Source organism: Sus scrofa, chromosome 8 (assembly GCF_054392235.1).
Source record: "Sus scrofa isolate SSC_HxYL_T2T_F1_AM1 chromosome 8, Sscrofa_HxYL_maternal_Yorkshire_Landrace_v2.0, whole genome shotgun sequence".
Lineage (NCBI taxonomy): Eukaryota > Metazoa > Chordata > Mammalia > Artiodactyla > Suidae > Sus > Sus scrofa.
Window position 1 is genome coordinate 84574015 of NC_139390.1, and position 15026 is coordinate 84589040.

Genomic DNA, 15026 nt, shown 5'->3' on the forward strand with positions numbered 1-15026 from the left:
CTTAGATCCTGGTATAAGTTATAGAGGTCAATAGAATAGTGTACTCTTTCCTAGATTATAAATCTTTAAGAATAGGCTAAATAACTATGTTCTTGTTATTATTTGATGCTATGCTACCTGTTAGCACTAAGAATGGCTGTAATTTTTTGACTCTTCAGATTTTTGTGATTGACTTACCTTTTATTTATCATTTTATGAGACAAAGATATTAAAGTTGTCTTATTACATTATATAAACCATATATTTGAAAAATTAAGTATTTTTATGTTCTACTTGCCTTAATCCCTTTTTTTTTTTCTGCATATTTTGACTGCTTGTATGTTTTTCATCTAGGTCACTTTTGAAATACACAAAGAAAATCTTGCCAGTGTATTTAGGGAACACCAGGGAAAAGTTGATGAGGAAATAGGGCCGTGTTCCTCAAGTCCAGATCAAGCGGTCTCTGGCATTAGCGGGGATGTTAATGTAGGATCCCAGCAATCAGATACAAAGGATTCTCCTGTGCCCTCTCATATCACCAGAAACAGTGACGAAAAGTCAAGTCTTGAGAAGACAAGCTCAGTAGAATCTGCATCCAGTGCTGAACTGCAGACTTGCGGTACATCTAATGAAGAGAGGAAAACTGGGCAAAACAATCAGGAATTTCTTGATGAAGTCCCTCTAGAAGAAACACTGACAAATGAAACAATTAATGCAGGGAGTTTAGAAGTATCCTCTGATATGACAGAAGCCATGGCTATTTCCTCTAATTCTTTTAAAACAACTGACAAAGATGTAATGACTGTCAGTGAAGTAACTGCTTCCATAAATTCTCCTTCAGAAGAAGATAGTTCAGAGGTGCCTGAAGTATTGGATAAGTCCATGGTAGAGGAAGAAGATGATGATGATTACGTAGAACTGAAGGTAGAAAGTAGTCCTTCTGAGGAAGCCAGTCCATCCACAGAGCTCCAAGACAATAGTTTATCTACAGCTGCTTCTGAAGCCAGTGAAAGACTAGACATGTTTAATAATGAGCACAAATTAGTATTTCAAGAGGAAGAGCCTGCAAGCAAGAAACAAACTGATGCTGAAACTCACGATCCTAAAGATTCTGGAATCTTGACTATGACAGCATCAGGGTCTTCAGCTACCTCACCAGGCACTCCTGCTTCCCAGGCAACTGGACCATCAGACATTGGTCAGGTGCTGAAGGAAGGGGAGGAAACAACCAGCTTTGCTGGAGAAACCAAAGTAATTAGTGATTCTCATGGTGACATCTTCGAGTCTCCGACTACTTCTGAGCAGAGGATTGCTAGGCTGGATGTTTCCAGTGTTGCTACAGATACTGAAAGACTGGAATTGAAAGCCAGTACGAACATGGAAGCACCTCAGCCTCATCAACCTGTGCTTGAGGTGATTGTATTTATTGTTTTCTTGAAGTGCATTTCATTGAGTTAAAACAGAACAAGTTTATATACTTGCATTTTATTTTATTTTACTTTGGAATTGGTTCATACCCTATTTGTAATTACATAAATACAACGAATGTAAAGGTTATAGTTCTTTAACACAGGGTTTGGCTTTTAGTATGAGCTTGTTAAATGGCAGTTTTTATTATTATTTTCACTAAAGTATCATTAAAAATGACTACTTTCAAGTTTCAAAATTAGTGTATTTTTAACATATAAAGCAAATATTGGAAATACTTGCCTTTTACCCATTTTTGATGACCTAGTCATAGTTAGCACATTAGTTTTTCAGCACAATCTAGGGCTACCTTCCTGCAGAACCACCACCAGTGTATAATTTTATATACAAAGTATGTAGTTTAAAATTGTTTCCTGGGGTGTGTTTACTTTTGTAGGAGGGAAAGCCTTTGTGAGATACGAAGGCACAGCCTCCACCTTTGCCGATATCTCAGAATGATTCATGACACAGTGGTTATTTGCATGTTATTAATTCCCACTTCACTATCTCTTATTGCTCTCACTCCTTCCTTTTTTGTTGGTTTAGTCTTCATTCTGTTGTCTTTATTTTTTTTCTTAATTATAGCCAATTTATAATACAGATACAGCCCTTCTTTCATATTAGTATTCAAAACCTAAAAAAAATTTTTTTTTAAATTTTATGGCTGCACCTGTAGCATATGGAAGTTCCTGGTCCAGGGATTGAATCCAGGCCTCAGCTATGGCAACGCTGGATCCTTTAACTCACTGCACTGGGCAAGGGATCAAACCTGCATCTCCATAGCCACTGCTGTTGGATTCTTAACACACCGTGGCACAGAACTCCCGAAACCCAAAACTTGATTCTTTTGTAAGATGCTACATTAGCTGATGATAATACTAACATGGTTCAGGGCTAATTACTGCTGAATTGTGGTAATTTAGCATTCTTTATAATTTTGCTTTAAATGTACCTAATGTTATTACTCACTGATAATTTTTCTCTAATTTGGTGTCTTATTATCTTGAAATGTATTTGTTAGAAGAGTTGCATAGAAGCTGTGAAATTATTAATGCCTTCCTTTGAAGTTGAACTTATTTTATTACTCTTTTTAACTTCCTCTTTAGATGTCAAGGCAACAGGAGCAGCCAGGGCGTGGAACGGCACCAGATGCAGTTAATGGACAAAGAAGGGATTCTAGATCTATGTTTCGTATACCTGAGTTCAGATGGTCCCAGATGCATCAGCGTTTGCTCACTGATCTACTATTTTCAATAGAAACAGATATACAGATGTGGAGAAGGTTTGTACATGTATTTATTATAGAAGATGAGTATACATTTTAGTCTTTGTTTTCAAAGAAATTTATATAGTTAATATTTCGCAATTAATTTAAGTCGTTTTCTATGGTAGTGTTTTATTGAATTGATGTTAATTCTCTGTTCTAAAAATGACCTGCCATATTTGGGTTATAAAAACTTGAAAATCAGAGATTTTTCTTTTAAAAAATTTGCTTAATGTTTTCTGTAGCATATTGGATAGCATATACCTGAATGTGAATATACCAGGTGAGTTTATTTCTAGACGTAGTTAGAAAAAAAGCGGGGGTTCCCTATTGTGACTCCGCAGGTTAAGAACCTGATTAGTATCCTTGAGGATGCGGGTTTTATCCGTGGCCTCCCTCAGTGAGTTATGGATCCCGTGTTGCTGTCAGCTGTGGTGTAGGTTGCAAATACAGCTTGAATCTTGAATTGCTGCAGCTGTGGCATAGGCCTGCAGCTGTAGTTCCAATTCAGTCCCTAGCCTAGGAACTTCCATATGCCACAGGAGCAACCCTTAAAAAAAAAAAAAAAAAGGATTTATGTAAAATATCTAATTTTCCAATGTATTTTTAGTATAAGAAGTCTGTGGCATAGGCTAGCAGCTGCAGCTCTGATTTGACCCCTAGCCCAGGCACTTCCAAATGCCACAGTTGTGGCTGTAAAAAGACAAAAAAAAAAAAAAAAAAATTCTGTGTATTTCAGTTTATCCTCCATTGTATGATTTATGATTTTAAAGATACCTAATTTGTTTATTGTTCTTTATATACTACTCTTACTCTGTTTGAAGACAGTTCGTGGCATTGTCTAAGAAAATGGTATTAGAAAATTCATATTTAAAAGCACATTTAGCACTGTTTATCTCTTAATTTTTGTCACATGACTTCTTAATTTTGTTCTTACTGAAGGATAATTTAGTTCAACTTTTTTTTCTCAAGTGAAGGTGAATAGCATTTATGATTCAGCACTGAAAGGGCGTGGATAGTAATGGCTGATATGGATTGGTCTACATTTTTTGAGGACATTTATAGCTCCTCAAATGCCTACTGCATCATTATCTTTCCTCAGCTTTCACCTTCCTCAGCTAAAGCACCTTCTTATCCTCCCTTCCCTCAAGTAGGCAAATTGTGATTTCCTTTCTTTAGCTTTATCAGTAAACATCGTTTGTCTTTGGACAGCCATTCAACAAAGACAGTTATGGACTTCGTGAATAGCAGTGACAATGTCATCTTTGTCCACAACACAATTCATCTCATCTCTCAAGTGATGGACAGTATGATTATGGCTTGTGGGGGAATACTGCCGTTGCTTTCAGCTGCTACGTCGGCTACAGTAAGGACTCAACTACTGTATAAAATTGGTTTGAAAATGTGACTTAAGCATTTTTACTGATTAAAACTTGAATATGGTGGTTACTATGCATCATAGGTTCTGTAATTCAAAAGCAACAGAATCTTTTACAATTACTTGAAAGGACCTTAGAATCTCTTTCAGGACCAAAAGGACCAAAAAGAATGTTGAATTCTTAGGGGTGAATCAGGTAGTAAAGAATATGATTGACACTGTTTTACCTGCATGTATTTTTTTTTTTTATATCAGATGACAAGGAAACCTCTCTATTGAACTAGATTTCTGAAAGACTGGCTTTTTATAAAATTTAGAAATTTGGGGAATGTATCATAAAATTTGATTTGTATCAGGATACACATATGACTTGCACATTTTATTCCTTACAGCATGAGCTGGAGAATATTGAACCTACTCAAGGCCTTTCAATAGAAGCCTCTGTGACATTTTTGCAGAGACTAATCAGCCTTGTGGATGTGCTTATATTTGCAAGTTCTCTTGGCTTTACTGAAATTGAAGCTGAAAAAAATATGTCATCTGGAGGAATTTTGCGGCAGTGTCTGCGACTGGGTGAGCTGTTAAAACTCATTACTTACAAATTTACTTAAAAATTTTTCAGTAATCCAGACATATTAAATTGCATATTTCTGTTCACCTGTTGGTGAGAAAATGTGTGCTGGGCAGTTTGTCTTATGCTGTTTTTTAATGTCCAAAGAGAAGGACTGTGTATGTACTGGACTATAGTATAGTGTATAGCAAAATGTTGGATAGAAATGGAAGAACACGTCTTAAAAGTTTCTGCAGTTTGGGAGAATTGATTTTGGTCAGCATTATCTCCCCTCACCCCCATCTTTTTTTTCTCTTTCTTTCTTTCTTTCTTTTTTTTTTTTTTGCTTTAAAGTGGTGCTTCTCAGATTTTAAGATGATTTGTATACATGAATCTCCAGAGCTCTTACTAAAATGCTGATTAGATTATACAGGTCTGGGATAAGACCTAAAATTGCCTTTCTAGCAAGTTCCAGGTAATGCTGATGCTGATTTTCTTACAAACACACCTGAGTAGCAAGGTTCTAAACTAACCTCATTCAAGTATAGCCTTTATCCAAATAAGTAATAATAATTCATTAGTGCAGTTAATGAGATTATTAAACCTCTGTTCTTTTCCTAGAGGCAGTTCTTCCTTTAGGTTAAAGTTTAAATATATAAACAAATTTTTAGTGATACCTGAATTTCCTTAGGTGAAGAAAAAAAATTTTTTCCACACAGGTTTCCTGTATCTAGTCGTAAATATTGAGACTTTGTTAATAATTTGCTTATTAAGTGGAGAGGAGTAGGAGGAGTGAGAGGGGACTAAGAAATGGAAGCAAAATCTTTAGGACCCATGGCCATATGAAAACAGATCAGAAATAAGGCACCTATGAAAATATAACATCAGCAGTTGAAAATCTAGTTAACGAAATGCTTCCCCATATTTAGCAAGAATATCTGTAATATAAACAGATATATGTATACTTAGTATTTCTGGTACAATTATTATTTTTACTCAAAATCCTATTCAAAGTACTTTGTGTGTGTGTGTGTGTGTGTGTGTGTGTGTGTGTGTGTGTTTGGAGCTGTACCTGCGGCATATGGAGGTTCCCAGGCTAGGGTCCAATTGGAGCTGTAGCCACTGGCTATGCCACAGCCATAGCAACGCCACATCTGAGCCACCTCTGCGACCTACACCACGGGTCATGGCACGCCAGACCTTAACCCACTGAGTTGAGGCCAGGGATCGAACCTCACCGTGGATGCTAGTGAGATTCATTTCCACTGATCAATGATGAGAACTCCTTATTCAGAGTACTTTTAAACTTAGGATGCTCTAAAGAACTTGGTATACTATTTTTAGGAAGTTGTTTTAAAATTTTAATTGAGAGAGATTCAAAAGGTGAGCACAGCGAAACAAAAGCTATCATTTATTGACTGACTACTGTCATTTGTCATTACTGATTTTCACATTGAGTCAGATATCATTGCCTCCCATCCACTCATTCATTTATATTTTCTGCCTTTTATTCACGAGGTAATTTGAGATCAGAGAAATTAGGAAATTTATTGAAAATTTCAAAAGCTATAAATTTGGTAGTTGGAATTTGAATATATCTAGTGTTCATACTCGGTTATAGGATATACCCTTAAACTTTATGTAAGTAATTGAATGAAAATATTTAGAATCTGTTGTTTTTGTATATGCCAATTTTAAAACCTTTTGACTTTCTTAAAAAGAATACACTTCTAATCATGTGATAGTCATTCCCACTTAAGTTGGCTATTTTGTTCCTCGTTTTTTCTCCCTTTTTCCTCTCTCAACTCTGGTTGAGTTCAGTACCTTCCTTGTTAACAATTTGGTTGGAAATTGAGCTAAATACATGATATCAAGCAGTTCATAGCCAACTAAGCACAACCTAATCCATCATTTAATATTAAAAATTAATTTCTAAATAACTTGAATTAACTGCCCGATAAGTGAGATAGAGAGTTAATTTTGGATTGTATAGTAATCACAATCTCTTATCTGTCCCCTAACTTGTAAAGAATTTTAATGAAAACCAGTAAAATGTAGAATATTCCTTTTAATGCTATGCATTCTGTCAATATCTGTTAATATCACGATGTAATGATAAAAATTTTAAGAAAAATGTGCAAATTTCTAGTTTAACTATTGTACTTTAATGAAAATAATTGAAGGTTTTTATCCTGGACTAGATGATGGCAATGTAATTTACTCTATTTTCTTATACCTTTTGCATTTTTTCTTCCCTATCTTTTCCTTCATAAAAGATTATTCTAAGTAGCTTATGTGAGATCTAAGAAACAGTACAAGTGTTTATTAAGGTTCCTGAACTGATTCTCTTTTAGCAGTGAGCCCTGACAGAGTAACTAACAAAGTCGGAAAACAAACAGTAGGTGATAAAGTCTAGGGACATTTTAGGAATTTGCTGAGGGTAATCTCTTTCAAATAAAGTCATATAGGTGATTTTTAGAGGTTTCATAATCTTAGATATAATTTTATCTTCTTGCCCAATATTTTCCTTAAAATAAATTACAGTGTGCGCCGTGGCAGTAAGGAATTGCTTAGAGTGTCAACAGCATTCACAGCTCAAAAATAAAGGTGATACGGGAAAAGGCCAGAAAACAACACATAGCCTGATTTCCATGGGGAAATCTGGAGCAAAGGTAAGTGTACAGAATAATTAAATTAAAAAGAATTTTCTTATTTTATGATTAAGACCTTAAATTTATTTGTATATTTCAACATAAAGTTAAATAAATCTAACAGAGGTCTTAAAATAGTTATTTTAGTCTGTGGACGAAGCCCTCAAATATTTGCTTAAATATACAGTAAGGATTTGCTTATGCTCAGTCTTGTCTGCTTTTCCAAATGTTTACTTTCCTTATGTCCATAATACCTTTTCCTTCAGATGTGTCAGTTTGTAATTCATGTGCTTGTTGAGTTAGCATGAAAATTTTTTCCTTCATGACTCTCTTCTATACCTCCCACCTCCATCCTGGCAGCCCCCCCAAAAAAGGAGAGAGAAAGAAGTTGGAAAATAAACTGGGAAAAACAATGTTATAGCCTGTGGAAGATAGTGTGTTTATTTTCTAAAATATCTATGCAATGTGCATTTAATTAATTATTTTTTATTTTTTCTTTTCAGGGCCACACTCATGGCATATGGAGGTTCTCAGGCTAGGGGTCAAATCGGAGCTACAGCTTCCAACCTACACCACAGCTACAGCTACATAGGATCTGAGCCACATCTGTGACCTACATCACAGCTCACGGCAATGCCAGATCTTTAACCCACTGAGCGAGGCCAGGGATTGAACCCGAAACCTCATGGTTCCTAGTTGGATTCTTTTCCGCTTCACCATCATGGGAACTCCCAATGTGCATATTTATATATATTTGTTTTTGTCTTAAATAGAGTCCAGTGGACATCATAACTGGTGGCATATCTCCAGTAAGAGATTTTGACAGGCTTCTGCAAGACATGGATATTAATCGACTCAGGGCAGTTGTCTTCAGAGACATCGTAAGTTAGAGTATTTCTTTCACATATTCTCTTGGCTGATATACCTTTTCTCCTAGACCCAAAGTATTGAGAGCGAATACTCTTTGTGATATAAAATAGTTGAGTAAAGAAGGGCCAGATACCAGTTTTCTTGACAATGATTTTAGAATCTTAGGTTTTGAAAAACTATTGTTTATACAAATGGAGCTAATATATCAGAATAATTAACTAACAAGAGTAACACATTATTACATAGTAAGCACTGTGATTCTTATGTTCTCATTAATTCCAGCAACTTCTTGAGTTGTGTACTTTGTAATTCCCATTTTAGAAATGAGGAATTTGAGGCACAGAGAGCTCAAGAAATTTGTTCAAGCTAATGGTGCTAGTAAATGATAGGATTCAAACCTGTCATTCTCACTCCAGAATCTGTGCTCTGAATGTTTGTTTTTTTTTTTTTTTTTCTTTTCTTTTTTTGGGGGTGGGGGACTACATCCATGGCCTCTTTCCATTCCAGGGGTTGAACCCACGCCAAAACAGTGACAATGCCATATCTTTAACCCACTGGGTCACAGGGGAACTCCTGAAAGTGTTATGTGATATTAAAGTAGGCAGTGAAATGGTGTGTGTGGTGTTTCACATTTTTTAAAGGTGAAAAATGCTGTCTAAAGCTCATTGTGATATGTAGTATGGTAGAATTTCATGTAGGAATTGTATTAAGTCATATATAAAAGTATGAACATGAAAATAATCATTTGTAATCCTACTCACTAGTATTTAGAATATTATCATTAGTATCATTAGTATATACTGATATACTGCATGTTAAATACTAGCTGCTCTATTTTATATATGTTTTTAAAAATAAACTGTATAACTTCAAATTTTATTCTTTCTTCCTCCTTTTCCAGTATTCTAGTCCTCTCTTGATTTTTCACTAAGGTTTATGCATGTGAATTTGTTAAAAGTAGTTATAGTTAGTAGTTATTAGCTAATGGTTTTGAATACTTACTACATATTTAGCATAGAACTGGATGTTTTATATGTATTATCTCATTTAATTCAAGAATAATCCTCTAAGAATTAGCTTAAATAATCTATTAAGATGAGAGGTAGAGGTGGTTAAGGACCTAGGGAATCTGATTCTTAAAATATTGGTCTTTTCCATTTTGTTATACTGCCTCCTTTGATCTCATTTTTTTTTTTTTTTTTTTTTTTTTGCTTTTTGGTAGCTGTTATTATTCCTTTAATTAAGAAATCAACTTTAATTTTTTAGAACCCACTGACTCAGGTCCATTTGGGGACCAAATATGACTGTTTTCTTTTCTTCCCACTCTCTTTTCTTGGAACAGGTGTTGAGTCTGTTGCCCCATAGCTTTGTTTTTCCTAGAATAAACTTTAAAAATATAGACTCAGTGATGTAATTCTTTGGTTTTAAAAATTCTCTAATGGCTTCCCACAGTACTTAAAATGAAATCACAATTCGTCACCCTGGTCTCTATGATTTGGTTCTTTGGAACTTTCTAATCAGTTATTATATCACAATATGTAGACAGATAATTAGAGTGTCTCCTATGTCTGTGGAACTTTAAGACTTCTCCAAGGAGATAAAACTTAAAAAGCCTCCAGCAGAGATAAGAAGTGCCAGACCCTTATCATCCCACCTACCTCACTGTAATAGTTACAATGTTCCTAAGGACCTTCCCACCCCAGCAACTTGGCCTGCTCCTTCCTGCCCCCTCCTAGGTATGTGGCCCACTCTTCACCTCCTCCCCTTGATCAACCTGGCCTACTCCTTCCTGCCCTCCAGTAGAAAAGGTATGTTGCCCACTCCTTACCCCACCATATAGGGACAGTATACTGCCCCGACCAACCAGCAAATGTATCAGAAGACTCCAGCCTTCCCCAGCCAACCAGCAAATGTATCAGAAGACTCCAGCCTTCCCCAGCCAACCAGCAGGTCAACAGGTGTACGGCAAGACCACTTCTCCCACTCCTTTGTCTTTGGGCTATAAAAGCAGACATGACCATGTGCCCAGAGTCAGCTCTCCCTGATTATGAGGAAGTGGGCCCACTGTGTTAACAGTATCTCTTGCTTCAATAAACTTGTCTTTTCTACACCTTGCTTTAAATCCAGAAAGTTCTTTTTCCACTCACATGTAGAGACCACAGCAATATCTACCATGTCATTTCTGAAAATAACAAACAACTTTAGTTTTTTGGGGCAAGTATAAAAGTTACATAATCACCTTATAGGAATTTTAGAAAAGAGGAAAGATTTTATCTCCCAAACTACATTCCAGAGCCTCTTCTGGCATAAGCAAAGTTTGAATAAAAAAGAAATGACCTAAGACTGGGCATATAAAGAAATTATTATCCTGAGGTTAAGATCTAATGTTTTTAATCACTCTGAGTTCAGATTTGCTTTTTCACTTACTAAATGCCCTTAGGTAAATTGCTTAACTTCTCTAAGCCTCATCTGGTTTAAATGGATTAATGAATGTATATGATATATAGCACAGTGCCTGACTCACAGTAGGTATTCAATAAATGACAGCCTCAATTGAAAACAAATTTGTTCCAGGAGTTAGGACTTTAGCATAAGGATATTTTTTATTTGGACACAAATCATGCATATACTATGAACTTCGTACTGTAGTAAACATTGAACATATTAATGGGCCAAATAAAGATTTAGATAGGTATAAATAATTTATAACAGATTAAGAAGACCAAGTAAATTATTTGCCTACATTTTTAATGTTGATATCATTAGAAGTTATAATATGGGGTAGGATTGTGTGGCAAGGGATGGTTAATAAAAAAGGAAAAATGGATGTATGTTTTTTTCTATCAAGACTAATAAAGTCTAACGCATGAACCTACAAAGAACCATGGATTCTTATCAGATTATGAATATGTCTAAAAATGTTATCTAGTGGGTTTGTTCATGTAAAGCCTGAAATCTCATTTTTCTTCTCTGAAATTATGACCAAAACTTTTGATACTTGTTGATTTTTTTTTTTCTTTTTGTCTTTTTAGGGCCGCACCTGCAGCATATGGAGGTTCCTAGGCTAGCGGTCTAATCGGACCTAGTGTTGCTGGCCTATGCCAGAGCCACAGCAACACCAGATCTGAGATGTGTCTGCGACCTATACCACAGCTCATGACAATGCCAGATCCTTAACCCACTGAGTGAGGCCATGCAAACTCGTGGTTCCTAGTCAGATTCGTTTCTGTTGCACCATGGCGGGAACTCCCCAGTTTCCATTTATTTATCTGCTAGGCAACAGTGTTTTTTGTTTTGCTTATCCTCAATTCATTTGCTACTTTTGAGGTACCTTTAGTTTTCATGATTTGATGAATGAATTGGAGTTTTTCCTTTAAGTTCAAACTTATTTTGAAAAGTTATCAAAATTAGTGATGTGTGTAGAGTTCCTTTGAAAATGAAAATGGAGACTTTGACTAGATGAAGGGATCATTGATACACAGATACGTAGGTGATCTGGAGAGCCGAGATAAAGCCTGGACCTTTTTTTTTTTTTTTTTTGCCATTTCTAGGGCTGCTCCTGTACCATATGGAGTTTCCCAGGCTAAGGGTCTAATTGGAGCTGTAGCCACCGGCCTACACCAGAGCCACAGCAGTGTGGGATCCGAGCTGCCTCTGCAACCTACACCACAGCTCACGACAACGCCAGATCCTTAACCCCCTGAGCAAGGCCAGGAACCAAACCCGCAACCTCATGGTTCCTAGTCGGATTCATTAACCACTGTGTCATGACGGGAACTCCGAGCCTGGACCTCTTTATAGAGATCAGTCTGGTTTTCCTTTGGCAAACACTATATTTTCAGTCCTCGATACTTGGTTGTCTGTACCATTTTAAAATGCTCTTGAGAATTTCTTTGGCATCCAGTCAGATAACCTTACTTTTTTTCTTATTTTGAAAGTTTGTCTTTTAGGAAAACAGTTATTGTGATTTTAAAAATCATTTTAATATTTATGGTTAGAAATAAAAGTAATTATTTTTATGTAATGATAATTGCTCTTTGATTAACTTTTAATTTTTTTATTTTTTTTTGCTTTTTAGGGCTGCACCCACAGCATATGGATGTTCCCAGGCTAGAGGTCCAATTGCACAGCTGCCAGCCTACACCACAGCCACAGAAATGAGGGATCTGAGCCATGTCTGCAACCTATACCACAGCTCATGGCAATGCCGGATCCTTAACCCACTGAACGAGGCCAGGGATCAAACCTGAATCCTTATGGATACTAGTTGGGTTCATTTCCACTGCCGCAGCAGGAACTCCTGATTAATTTATAAAATAAGGACATGGAGTACGCATCATGGCTCAGTGGTAACGAACCCAACTAGTATCCATGAGGACGCAGGTTTGATCCCTGGCCTCACTTAGTGGGTTAAGGATCTGGCATTGCTGTAAGCTGTGGTGTAGTTCGCAGATGTGGTTTGGATCTGGCGTTGCTATGGCTGTGGTGTAGGCCAGTGGCTACAGCTCTGATTTAACCCCTAGACTGGGAACTTCTTTCTGTGTGCTGCAGGTGTGGCCCTAAAAAGATAAAGAAAAAAAATATATATGTATAAGGATATATTTCTTCATTTTTAACTTAAGAAAATGAGCTACCTCTCTTTTCCTGTTTCACAAGTACAAAACCTCCCATTTATAGGCATTTTGCAAGGAGTCTTTGCCTAATTTTTGCTCAGGTGAATTACTATTTCCTTGTTTACTGAAAGATTTGTGAACATGTTTTAAATTTAATGTTGTCACGTAAAATAAGATTAAAATGTGTTATTTAATAGTGGCATGATCAACTCCTTTTATTTTTCCCCAGGAGGATAGCAAACAAGCTCAATTTTTGGCCTTGGCAGTTGTATACTTTATCTCTGTTCTTATGGTCTCGAAATACAGAGATATTTTGGAACCCCAAAATGAAAGGCCTGGCCAGTCATTTAAGGAACGTGGTAGTGAGAGTGAGAATTTATCAGTTCCTGGTAAGTTTCTGTATCTTCCCTGGCATCCAAAATTCAAGTAAAACATTACTTACTTACCATAGTGAAAATACTGATTCTGGAATTTAAATCAGTTTATATATAAAGTGAGAAGATATGTTTATTTTTTTTTCCTTTTCTTGTTCTTTTCTGCCTAGAGAAGTTCCTTTAGTATTTGTAAGGCTGGTTTAGTGTTGCCGAATTCTCTCAGCTTTTGCTTATCTGTGAAGGTTTTGATTTCTCCTTCAAATCTGAAGGAGAGCCTTGCTGGGTAGAGTATTCTTGGTTGGAGGTTTTTTCCTTTCATCACATTAAGTATATCATGCCACTCCCTTCTGGCCTGCAGAGTTTCTGCTGAAAAATCTGCCAATATCCTTATCGGGGTTCCCTTGTATGTTACTTGTTTCTTTTCCCTAGCTGCTTTCAAGATTTTCTCTTTGTCTTTAATTTTGGTCAGTTAGATTAATATGGGTCTCAGTGTATTCCTTCTTGGGTTTATTTTATATGGTACTCGTTGTGCTTCCTGGATTGGAGTGAGTGGGTCCTTTCCCATGTGAGGGAAGTTTTCGGCTATTATCTCTTGGAATATTTTTTCTGTCCCTGTCTCTCTCTCTTCTCCTTCTGGCACCCCTATAATATGGATGTTGGTGCATTTCACGTTGTCCCAGAGTTCTCTGAGACTCTCTTCATTTGTTTTCAATCTTTTTTCTCTTTTTCGTTCTGCATCCATAATTTCCATTAATCTGTCCTCCACCTCGCTTATTCGTTCTTCTGCCTCGTATATTCTGCTGTTAGCTGCTTCTAGTGAATTTTTTATTTCAGTTATTGTATTTCGCATCTCTTCTTGTTTAAGTTTTATATCTTGTATCACTTTGGTCAGTGTTCCCTGTAAGTTATCCATCTTTGCCTCCAGTTTATTTCCAATGTCTTGCATCATCTTCCACATCAACAGTCTAAAGTCTTTTTCCTGGAGGCTGAGAATCTCCTCATCACTTAGCTGTTTTTCTGGGGTTTTTCCTTTCTCCCTCATCTGTCTTTTCATTTTTATAGGTTTTTGGTGTGGTGACCATTTTACAGATAATAGAATTGTAGTCTTTCTTACTTCTGATGGCTGCCCCCTTTGTGGCTGAAGTCGGTATGGGGGGCTTGCTGTGGGCTTCCTGATGGGAGGGGCTGATGCCTGCTCACTGGTAGGTGGAGCTGATTCTAATCCCGCTGGTGGGTGGGGCTTAGTCTCTGGAGGGGATTAGGGGCAGCTGTGTGTCTGAGGGGTCTTTAGGCAGCCTGTTTACTGAGGGGTGGGGCTGTGATCCCACCTGGGTTGTTGTTTGCCCTGGGGCTTCTCAGCACTGACTGATGGGTGGGGCCAGATTTTCCCAAAATGGCCACCTCTGGAGAAAGGCATGCTGATGAATATTCCTGAGAGCTTTGCTTTCAATGTCCTTCCCTTCAGCCCTGTTTTCCCAGGATGTCCTCCAAGAACTGCAGTCAGGTTTGACCCAGATTCCCATGGAGACTTTGCTTTGCCCTGGGACCCAGTGCACGTGAAAGTCTGTGTGCACCTTTTAAAAATGGGGTCTCCGTTTCCCCAGTCCCGTGGAGCTCCTGCGCACAAGCCCCACTGGCCTTCAATGCCAGATGCTCCAGGGGCTCTTTCTCCCCGTGCCGGATCTCTGCACGTGAGGGTTTGATGTGGGGCTCAGAATTCTCACTCCTGTAGGTGAGTCTCTGTGAACCAGTTAGTTTCCAGTCTGTGGAGTTTCCCACCCAGGAGGTATGGGGTTGTTTATATGGTAAAATCACCCCTCCTACCTCTTGATGTGTCTTCCTCTTTTTCTTCTGGAGTCAGGTATCTTTTTTAAGGTGTC

At 37.2% G+C, this 15026-nt stretch overlaps 1 protein-coding gene across 7 annotated transcripts in view; it reads left to right on the top strand.

Annotated features, from left to right (window-relative positions):
• Positions 1 to 15026, top strand: part of LRBA (LPS responsive beige-like anchor protein) — a 712651-nt gene that overhangs the window by 152834 nt on the left and 544791 nt on the right. For all 7 annotated transcript variants that reach the window (XR_014812812.1, XR_014812814.1, XR_014812813.1 and 4 more), the window contains exons 23-29: positions 334 to 1392; positions 2553 to 2728; positions 3923 to 4076; positions 4481 to 4661; positions 7183 to 7310; positions 8063 to 8170; positions 13002 to 13161. Coding sequence is in view for 4 of the 7 variants with exons in the window: in XM_021100637.2 (XP_020956296.1) it covers positions 334 to 1392; positions 2553 to 2728; positions 3923 to 4076; positions 4481 to 4661; positions 7183 to 7310; positions 8063 to 8170; positions 13002 to 13161 (1966 nt within the window). In the remaining 3 variants the exon portion in view is untranslated. The remainder of the gene's footprint in view (positions 1 to 333; positions 1393 to 2552; positions 2729 to 3922; positions 4077 to 4480; positions 4662 to 7182; positions 7311 to 8062; positions 8171 to 13001; positions 13162 to 15026) is intronic.